The sequence below is a fragment of the Daktulosphaira vitifoliae genome, unplaced genomic scaffold, assembly GCF_025091365.1.
Source record: "Daktulosphaira vitifoliae isolate Bord-2020 unplaced genomic scaffold, ASM2509136v1 Scaffold_1, whole genome shotgun sequence".
NCBI lineage: Eukaryota > Metazoa > Arthropoda > Insecta > Hemiptera > Phylloxeridae > Daktulosphaira > Daktulosphaira vitifoliae.
In genome coordinates this window covers 65,836,307-65,846,660 of record NW_026099572.1, presented here as the reverse complement: position 1 = coordinate 65,846,660, position 10,354 = coordinate 65,836,307, and the positions used below count along the sequence as shown (strand labels likewise).

General features: G+C 24.5%; 2 protein-coding genes across 3 annotated transcripts; one reads left to right on the top strand and one right to left on the bottom strand.

The window, feature by feature from the left end:
- The first annotated feature begins 1,951 nt into the window (after positions 1-1,951).
- LOC126898247 (uncharacterized) lies at positions 1,952-6,221 on the top strand. 2 transcript variants are annotated; one of them, XM_050672192.1, is made up of 3 exons: positions 1,952-2,078; positions 4,533-4,766; positions 5,935-6,221. In XM_050672192.1, the coding sequence occupies exons 2-3, from the start codon at positions 4,539-4,541 to the stop codon at positions 6,202-6,204; spliced, it is 498 nt and encodes a 165-aa protein (XP_050528149.1). In that variant the 5' UTR covers positions 1,952-2,078; positions 4,533-4,538; the 3' UTR covers positions 6,205-6,221. The 2 variants fall into 2 exon arrangements, with proteins under 2 accessions (XP_050528149.1, XP_050528145.1); XM_050672188.1 differs by lacking the exon at positions 1,952-2,078 and adding an exon at positions 4,323-4,451.
- A 334-nt stretch (positions 6,222-6,555) lies between these two features.
- Positions 6,556-10,085, bottom strand: LOC126898236 (uncharacterized). The gene is made up of 4 exons (XM_050672178.1): positions 9,905-10,085; positions 7,655-7,855; positions 7,261-7,403; positions 6,556-6,790 (listed from the first exon to the last, which is right to left on the bottom strand). The coding sequence occupies exons 1-4, from the start codon at positions 9,977-9,979 to the stop codon at positions 6,670-6,672; spliced, it is 540 nt and encodes a 179-aa protein (XP_050528135.1). The 5' UTR covers positions 9,980-10,085; the 3' UTR covers positions 6,556-6,669.
- Between the last annotated feature and the right edge of the window lie 269 nt (positions 10,086-10,354).

Genomic DNA, 10,354 nt, shown 5'->3' with positions numbered 1-10,354 from the left:
TATTACATTAGGGGTCAAATGTTTAAAAAAATATATCAAAAGATAGGTAAATACATAAGGTATCTATAAATTTTTTTTTTATTAATTCGGTCATTTTTAAGTAAAAAAAATTGAAAAAATTTCGAAAATTAGCGTTTTTTAAATTTGTAATTTTTTGGTGGATTTTCCCCTTTTACGGGGAACAAGGGAATTTTTTTCAATTTTTGAGGGTAATGTCTTCGACTATTTATGATTTGTGATCTTTTGACGTATCGTTGAAAGAAATTGGTTCGGTGAGAGCTGAGAAATAGTGGTAAGACACAAAAAAAAAAAATACATCGTAGTAAAACTAAAAGTATCGTAGTAAGCTAAAAAAAAGAAAAAACAAGTGGTGAGTATGACATCATTGAAAGTTGGAGTTGGAGTTAGATTGAGAATGAGAGTTACTTTTAATTCAGGGTATGATTCGAGGATCATAAAATAACATAAATATTGACTATTATTGATTTTAAAAATCTTACCTGATAATTTTCTTGGTTCTTATAATATCTGAAATAATAATATTAATCATTAATTGAAAAATTAAATAACACAAATCTATTTAGTTCAATGATGACAATGTTTGCGTAACGATATCTAGAGCATGAAAAGAACAGACCAGAATAAGGGTTTGCTCTGCCTTTTTATAATACATTTTTACCCCCAAAAATCATCGTTGTCTAATTCTTACAGTATAACTGTTTATTGTAAGTAAGCATAAAATATAGAAATTATTTTATATGAATGGAGTATATAAATCATTTTGACATTTTATATATAACATCAACAGTTTTTTACACATAATATTAGGGTTGATACAATATATTTAATTATTAAAATTAGAATAAGAAAAGATGACAAATATAATTTATAGATTTCTTTTTGGAAGGAGGATTTTAAAAAGTGATTATTAATTGATTTACGATTGAATCGTGTATATTACAATATAACTAAATAGTATGCGTTTGTTGACTATTTCTCTTAAATGTTTATTTTTTTTTTTTTTTTAAAGAATTATGTCCTTCTAAGAATATAATGTATAAATATCCCATGTTATGATAGTGATAAGTATATTACGATAGCTCGATACTAAGATAAGATAATATAATCTATGGTGCACTAGATGCCATAAAAATCCCAATAGTCACTTTATTTTTTGGTTAACACCCTGTGATTAATAGCAACCCTTCCACTTGGTAAGTGAAAGGGTAAGTTGTAAGTTTCACACTCTGGGTTAGGTGGGCTTATTTGCTATTAGCAAGCAGGTATAGGTAGCTAACCGACTAAGAGCAATGGTACGTGTTGTCACCCCCACTGAGTTAACTAAAATCCGTGGAATTTTTAAGCTCATGAAGGATCACCCTGCGGGATCAAAATCTTCTAATTGATAACCAATTGACTAACTTATTTCTAACTTAAATAGGGTGACTACACAGTTATTACATTTTAATGAGCATAATACACAAACTATATTTTCTGTTAATTTTTAAAAAAAAAAGTTTTTTATGTATATTGTTTCTACGAAAATTAATATGGTTTAGTCCAAAAAACTACCTGCTACTTTCTAATGATTACTGATATAGTAAATGAAAATGTCATATGATGTATACATTACTATAATACTAACATTTTATGTAAATATTATAAAAATCTATTAATTTGACTTTAAGTCAATCGAAAATTTCATTTAATTAAATTATTTTGTAGTTGAAAATGTATTATTTTTTGATAAAATAAAGTTATTACAAATCAAATATTGCTCAATAAAATAAATATAACGTTTTAATGAGTTTTGTTGATAATGCAGTTTCACAAATACTAAGAAGGCTATTTGTCATTTGAATTTGAGTGCGTAGTTTACAGTTGACAACGGTAGATACTAGTTTGTTATATTGTTTAACAGCTAGAACTTCAATGCATTTGTGACGTGAGTGTTTATATTATAAATATTTTAATTTTTCATAACATCTCCAAAATTACTTTAGCTTGAACATTATTTGTATACTATGTATATTCTTTAATTGATTCATAGAAAATTATTTTATTTTAACAAAGATAGGGTACGTATGAATACAAATTATATTTTTATACTGCACATATATTAGATATTTTTTGACAGTTAAAATAGGAATATATTATAAATGTTGCAATTCGTATTTAAATTATTTAAAAGTAGTAAGTAATTAAAAAAATTCTTTTGTTAATTTTATATCAATCTTGTCTAAATAAAACAGATAGATTGAATAATTTTTTAGAAAACAAAATTTTTTACTTTTAACTTTTTACTGTTAATAAGCACAATTAAGGCATTTTAGTAGGCATGTATCTAAAAATTTTTAAAGGTTTTTATATTACACTCAGGATTAGAAAAGATCTGGATTTTTTTTTAACTAAGATGTCAGGTGATTTTATCTACCGGGTTTTATGTCAACTCATTGCCCGTGTAGTTTCAATAATAATTATGTTTATGGCATACCTAAATAATAATTTTTAATATTGACAGACTTAAAAATAATAAGTATATCATGATAACACTAATAGCCATCTAAGCCAAAAAAATCTGAACTAAATAGTGTGTTTTTTTAATTTTTACATTAATAAACATTAATTACGATAAAAAAAAGAAAAAGCATAACTTTTTATTTTAAATGAAAACTATATTTTTTTATGCCTAAAGAATTAGCTATGGTTTTTTGAAAAAATTGTTTGGATATAGTCTAGAAATGCCGAATGAGTTTTTTTGGGGTCAGAGTCTTTTTGCCATCCCTGTTCATTAATTTTTCAAAAAATATTATTTTAAGTATTGTGATTTACACCATTTTTAGAAAGAGATATTTTATTTTTAAAATCTTTTAAGTTATTTTTTATCATTATAAACCAAACCAAAGAATAACATTATCGACTTTTACCTATAAAATTTGATTATTGTGAAAATAAAGTTTATTAAATTTAAATTTTTCATGAGTAGTCTATAATTTAATTTTTGTATTTCATACTTCAATTATGAAATGTTGAGTATTTTGACCATCTGTTGGTATTTATGTGTCATTAATGCACGGCGGACTTGAGGATGGCTAATACTTTTAGAATAAATTCATTACTTTTAATATATTAGTAATTAATTTATTTTGATTATAAATATTTTTAATCAATGTTATTATCTATTCTACATTAATTTTTAAATTATAAAATATTTAATCAATAGATGGAGAAATAAATCGTACAATGACGGCTCTACAGATTGAGTTGGGAAAAATATCTCGCGCGGGTCACTTTTTATTAAGAATTATTCTAGCATTGATAGGTCCGGAAGTAGAATATTTTAATCTAAGAGATTTAATATAAAAACTATTCTAAAAACTCAAATTAAACCACAACTTATCGGAAGATATTATAATGTCAAAAACTTTAAACAACCAAAAGTATAACTTTCAGGATTAAAAAATATACATAGGATAAGAGGATAAAAACATATTCGTAACACAGTTTGTTTTATGGGAGTAGAGAAGATGAGGCATTGAAGTAGTAAAGTTATCCTCCAAGCCTATTAACTGGACTAAGTATAGGGTTATGGTTACATATTAATTTTTTCCAAACTATGAAAATACTAAAGTATCAAAAACTGTTATTTAATATAGAAAAAATGATATCATGTATTATTTAGCATATTACACATTAATTAATGATTTGTATTTATTCTTTTGTATAACACAGCTCCATAAATAAAATTGAATGAAAAGTGCAAATAAACAGACCATGTTTACTTTATGTTTGTGGGGTCACTGAATCCGAATCTGAGTTTTGTTTGACGCTGTCACATCAGGTTTCTTCATAACCTCGAAAAATGGGCGAAGTAAGTACTCAACAATATCAACAGGGCAATTTCTATACTAGGGCAGTGGTCCTCACCTAGTATAGTATTAGCAATGAAGTATTGTGTGGACATATTACTATATTATGCTAAAAGTACTCTCAGCGTCAGGTTAGTCTAAATGATGCTAGGCTTTTTACAGGTTATGGCTCTGTGCACAGTAGATTTAGGTTAAAAATTTTCTTGTCTTACTTCCTAATGAATAACTTGGTTCTCAAGCACAATTTTAAGGTTATAAAAAACCATGACGTGATGGCGTCAAACTAACTTCAGATTCGGATTCAGCGACCCCACAAACATAAAGTAAACATGGTCTGTTACTAACTCTTTTCATTCGATTTTTTTTGTGGAGCTGTTTAATGATTGAAACTATAAGTAGGAACTAACAATAATTTTTATGATACAAATAAAAAAAATTTTGTAAAAATTCAAGCTCGAAAATAAATTGTTTATTGGATTTAAAACGCACAAAAGTTCTTATCAAAATCAAAGGAGGAAATTAAGATAGGAAGTTAAGAAAAATTCTCGTTAAACCAACTACTATTGTCTCATTTTTTTATAAGTAAAATATAGTTCACTTTGGGTAGCTAAAATATTGAGTATCCGTATTAAATATTATAGTATTTTTGTCTATTTTTTTCAGGTAAAAATGTCTCTATTATCATTTGTGTTAGAAAATACTCCTGAAAATTGGAATTACATATCATATTATTCAAATAATTATGAATTATTTGAAATCGATGAATATACTACTGAATATAAGAATATAAAACAATATTTCAATGATACAATAATCAAAAATCTGTATCGTGTTCAGAACCCATATCAATATGGACGATTTTTAATAAGAAAAGAAATGACAGGAATATATGCAGAAGTAACACTATAATTATGTTACTTCTATAACTTACTTAGTTAATTATATATAGGTGGTACGGCACTAGTAATGTGCGTGGTGTGTCCCGCAAACTCAAACAAAAAAGGTGGTATTTTTTCTTAAAAAAAAAAAGAATATTTAGAGACCCTTTAAACTATTTCGTACAAAGCTCATTAATATTTAGTGCTGGTTCTGTACATAGAGCTCGATTTATGCATTTAAAAAATTTGTTTAAGTTACTTTTAAAACATTTAACTCAGTTAAATATTAATATTTTATTATTTTATTATTAGAGTATAAGTACTACAGGGATATTTTTTGTTATAAAGGGAGAGTGTGTCCCCATAACACAATAATTAAATTCTTAAATAATATACATTGCTTGGTGTTAAGAGAAACAAAAAGTACTACTTATTTATCATTGATGTACTTGGGTTTATTGAAAAAATTTTTTAAACTTTTGAAATCCTAAAACCTGCTTTTATATATATACAGAGTGGTACAGATATAATTAACAACTCTAATAACTTTTGATCCAATTATTATTTCACTGTATTTTTTTTTTTTACAATTTTTACATTTTTAGACTACGTTCAAAGCATATTTTATTATTTATTTTTAGTAATGAAAAATAAAATTTCATCAAAATTTCAGAGAAGCCGTTTTTTATAGCTATTCTTGCAAAATTGTTAATAAGTCAATAATAATTTTAAAATGAGTAAACTAAGGACAGTAGGAACATAACATAAAGTAGATCAAGTACTATTATACAAATCCTATGTATTGAGTGTTTAATAGTATTGATCGGATTTCTATACATAGAAATTTCGACTTTCATACTTTTCTAAACTAAGTCTCCCCTCAATGTATCAATTTTTTTAGACAAGATAGCATTCATTTTATTATGACGTATTTTTATTTAAAAATGCCTATTTACTTGTGTTGACGAGATAAGTTCTAACAATAATTGTGAAATATAAAAAAAACATTTAATGCATACAAAATTTAAAAGTATAATTAATAGAATAAATACTATTAAAAACTATTCAAAATGCATTTTTCTAAAAGACCTTAAATATATTTGTAATATTTTATAAATTATAAATTCTATACATATATATATGTGTAGTAGTATAAAGTTAAAGATAATTAAAATTTGTACTTTTAGGAAATAGTTTTACATGGAATAATAGATGAAGACGATCTCAAAATTGCGTTGAAATATACATGTGATTACAGGCGTTATAAGTCAACTAAGGGTGTTGACAATAATAAACATCCTTGTTTTTATTATTCGTTTGCGGATTTAAAAGACTCCATAAGGAAATATAATACGATAGAAAATTATTTATATGTTCTTGTATTGACAAAATTAATCAACCCATTAAAAACTCAATGTGATTATTACATTAAGTACTATGCTAAAATTCAAATATAAACTTATAATTATTTTTATATCATGCTAAGTTATTTAAAAGTATTTTTAACAATGACAATTTTTCAATTTGATCAATGTATATTATATACTATATTTATATTTAAAGTAACTATCAATTAAGCTTTACTTACATGCTTGTATTGAGGTTAATTTATAAATAAAATTTTTTTTCTCATTTTCCATTTTTGTACAACTTAAGACTAAATCTAAAATTACATAAATTATTTTTAATTACCATGTAAAATAAAAAAACTTATTAAATCATGATTTTCATTGAAATTTTTTTTAATTAAATAAAACATTTAAAGATTATTAAAAATACAATAAAAAATTTTTATAAGGAAAAAATTATTTAAACAATAGCTATTGTAAAAATATACATACATAAATACAGTGAAAAGAATAATTTTTAATATGAAATATTTAATATAATTTACAAATTATTTACAGAAACGAAAAAAAATACTAATATTTAGATTTTCTGTAAAATGATGGCCTATTATAGATTTCAGATGACTCATAAGTCTCTTCGGATAATTTTGGTTTTGCTGGAGCGAATGGGTTCTTTTCTGGGTCAGCATTTAAACTAAAATATAACAAAGTTAATCAAAATAGTTATACTTATTTTTTAACAAAACAAAGTAGAAACTTATAATTATAAATTTTATCTTAAAAATTAAAAAAAAAACAATTTATAGATAATAAAAATATCGTTATTAAATTCTTTTACTCTTTTTGAATACTAGAAAGAAAAAGGTTCAACTTATAATATTTTATTTTCAATCGAAATATTTTCTTTGCTAAATTTTCTAATTTGGAGTTGTTTACAAAAACTACTTGAAAACACTTAAAATACTCGGTAAATAATTCTTTAAAAAATATATTTTTATACGTAGTAAATTCTATAATTTATAAAACAAATTAACTGATAATATAATTTCGTTGAAAGATTAGTAAAAATAAATTTCGTATTATGGTTTTCTTTATTACATAAATAGTTAATGATTTATTTTGCGCAATATTAATTATAACCGGTAATTATTCGTGAAATCTTACTTATAATAAGCACTAGCTTGACTGCAATCTACATTGTACCACCAATCACATGTGAATTTCTCTTGATTAAATAAAGTGCCATTTGTACATAAAAATGATGCTCCTTGGTGTCCTTCTCTACCATCATGACAGATGTGATATGCCTAGTTATAACAAAATGAATCATTAGAATTTATATATTTTGGGCACATAGTAATAAAGACAGGCAATTACTATAAATTTTAAATGCATAATTTAGTATTAACATTTATCTCAAGACAAAGCATATTTGTTTTGTATATTTTGCTTTATATTTTAAAAAGTAATGGAATCATATTTTTATAATTGCACCTTAAGTATACAACTTTTAAATTTTCGCTTAAGTGCAAGTGTAAGTAAATTTATAAGTACATACTTGGCATCCGGTTTCTACGTTGGCATACATGCCTGGCGCGTATGGTACATTTTTACAGTTGAAACTAGTTTCAGGTACAGCATGGTAAATGGGGTAATCTATTCCTGGATTTCCTGGAATTTTACTAAAATCTTGGTACGTTTCAGTTTCATGTGGTTTTTTTGCATATTCACTTGAATAATAACCATTGTATGTTTGTCTCTATAATATTACAAATATCACTTTTTATTTAATAGAAATTGTTTTACCATCAGCTTATTGGAAAAGTTTATATAGGTATAGGTGTTCAGTAAGTGAGGAAACGGGTTTATATTGTTCTCATTTTTTGTAACAATTAACCTATTTCTTTAATTTTTGAACACTCTGTATAATGATTGCTATAATGACAGCTATCATTATCACAGAACTCTGAGCCGTATTGCACAGAATTCTAAATTAATGGATTTTTAAAAAATTGTAATTTATTATTAAATTATGTTTTTAATTTTTAATATTATAAGTAAGTAACACATCGGATTTTCCCCAAAAAATTAATTAATATTTATACAATCAGTTTATTTATTTTTAATTTTGTTCATAAAAATATTAAATTTAAAAGAAAATCCGAGTAAGTAAAATTTTAATTGGACTTTTTCTATAAAATATTGAAATATTTTAATAAAAGTTTTATTACTATTAAAAAAGTTATATTTAAGTAAATTTAATGATATTAATGTTAACTCTAGAGATTATTTTTGAAAAGGTTTGCGTGAAGTAAATTTCACCGATTTAAGTACATTTAATGAGTAAAAAAGTCTACCGTTCTATAGATCTTGACTATAAATGACTTTGATGAACATTTGGGAGGTTAGAAGGTATCATCAAACCCTTCCAATAAATTCGGCATTGTTTGTATTTAAATAAACATGAGAAAGTTTAGTTTAAAAAAATGCAATTTAATAATATTTGTTCTTTATTGTAAATGTTATAGCTCAAACTAGAATTTATTTTTATTATGTCAACAATTAAGTGCTATAATTTTGATATATTATTTCTCAAGGTTTATATCTTGAGTACATTTATAATGGTTATTAAAAATATCATTATTATTTATCATTTTTTTTACATATGACGTAATTCAAATATTAAATAGATCCAAGGCTACACTTTCATATTTTTAATTTTAAAATAACATATGAATATGAATATGAATTTTAAAAAAAATAAAAATAATTAAATAATTTAGGTGTTAGTTTATGTAGGAAAAATTTTTTGGATATTATATAGTCCATAATATACAGGTGAAACAGTATAACTGTTTAACTTTGTTAAAATTATATTTTTTATTATTAGTTTTCAATAATAAAAACAAAAAATAATTTTTTTTAATTTTTAATTTGAAATAGTTTTGAGCACTTTTTTACAAAAATATTTGATGGGTCATAATAAATAATTTATTTTATTTTTTATTACTAAAAATAAATAATAAAATATGCTTCTAACGTAATCCATAAGTACAAAAATTGTGAAAAAGAAAAATTATAGCGATATAATTATTGGATCAAAAGTTAGGTTGATCTGTTCCACGCTTTATAAAAAAATATGTAACTGCCATACTAGTGGATTCACTGCTCGTATAGTTCCCCCAGAATGGCAAAAGAAAACTTTAATTCTCACATTGACTGTGTTAAATTATACTTTAGGTCAGAAACAAAAAATAAAAATATCACTATTTTTTTTTGTAATAGACATCCTTCATTGAAAAATTTTGGAAACACCACTATACTAGAGTAAATAAAAATAAGGGGCTACAAGAAGTCTTATTAGCGTTAGTCTTATCTTTTTCAATAATCTTCATTTTTTGATGACTCCGTTATAGGTCAGTATACTGACCTATTATAGAAATCCATTATAATAACATTTAAAATTCAAAGATGTCCGCTTCTTGTTAATATCCTGTATAACTTTTGCCATAATACTTTCAATTCATCGGTATAATAATATAATTTTTAAAGTTATTTTCTAATAAAATAGAAAACCTAGATACTCGGCTCGGGGTTGTATTTAGGAAGGTTACCATTAAAGATGTCCTCCCTTGAATTATTTAAATACAAAGACTTAATTTTCAAACACATAACTTACAATATTTTCTTAACGAGCAAATTTAATTAATTTTTTTCACTCACAATTTATAGATTTATTTTTGTTTAACTATAATGCGTATACTCTAATAGGTTATTTTTGTATAAAATAAAGTAATTAATTAGTTACCTGGTTTCTTGAGTCACCTTCAATTAAAGAATCTGCTACCACTATAAGTATCACTGCTAACGTTTTAAACAACATTTTAATAACTTACCCCTACACAGTGTTCAAAATACGTGTAATCAAGTAAATCGCCAAGATATGACTGGACATTCGTAATGATTGTAAAGAAATGTTTAGTTTAAAACGCAGAAAACAAGTTTCGGCGAATATGCGGTAAGATCTTACGACATCCGTGTAGAATGAATGGGAGTACTATATTTGCTTATCGGGTCGTCATTTAGAAAGGATTAGCCACCGAGAAGTACAAATACGCCCACATGATCATTTGTGAACGGCTTAGAGCATTTATTACATAGATTTTATAATCCATTTTCTTTTATTTTGAATTATTTCACCAATAAATACTTAATAAGATAAGTAATTAATATGGCACATGTATATCTATAAATTTAA

Excerpts from the sequence above, each read along its gene's own strand:
- LOC126898247 (XM_050672192.1), top strand. The coding sequence starts at position 4,539 with ATGTCTCTATTATCATTTGTGTTAGAAAATACTCCTGAAAATTGGAAT. Across the intron at positions 4,767-5,934 it reads TGACAGGAATATATGCAGAA|GAAATAGTTTTACATGGAAT; the intron begins GTAACACTATAA and ends TTGTACTTTTAG.
- LOC126898236 (XM_050672178.1), bottom strand. The coding sequence starts at position 9,979 with ATGTTGTTTAAAACGTTAGCAGTGATACTTATAGTGGTAGCAGATTCT. Across the intron at positions 7,856-9,904 it reads AAGGTGACTCAAGAAACCAG|AGACAAACATACAATGGTTA; the intron begins GTAACTAATTAA and ends GTAATATTATAG. Across the intron at positions 6,791-7,260 it reads CAAGCTAGTGCTTATTATAA|TTTAAATGCTGACCCAGAAA; the intron begins GTAAGATTTCAC and ends GTTATATTTTAG.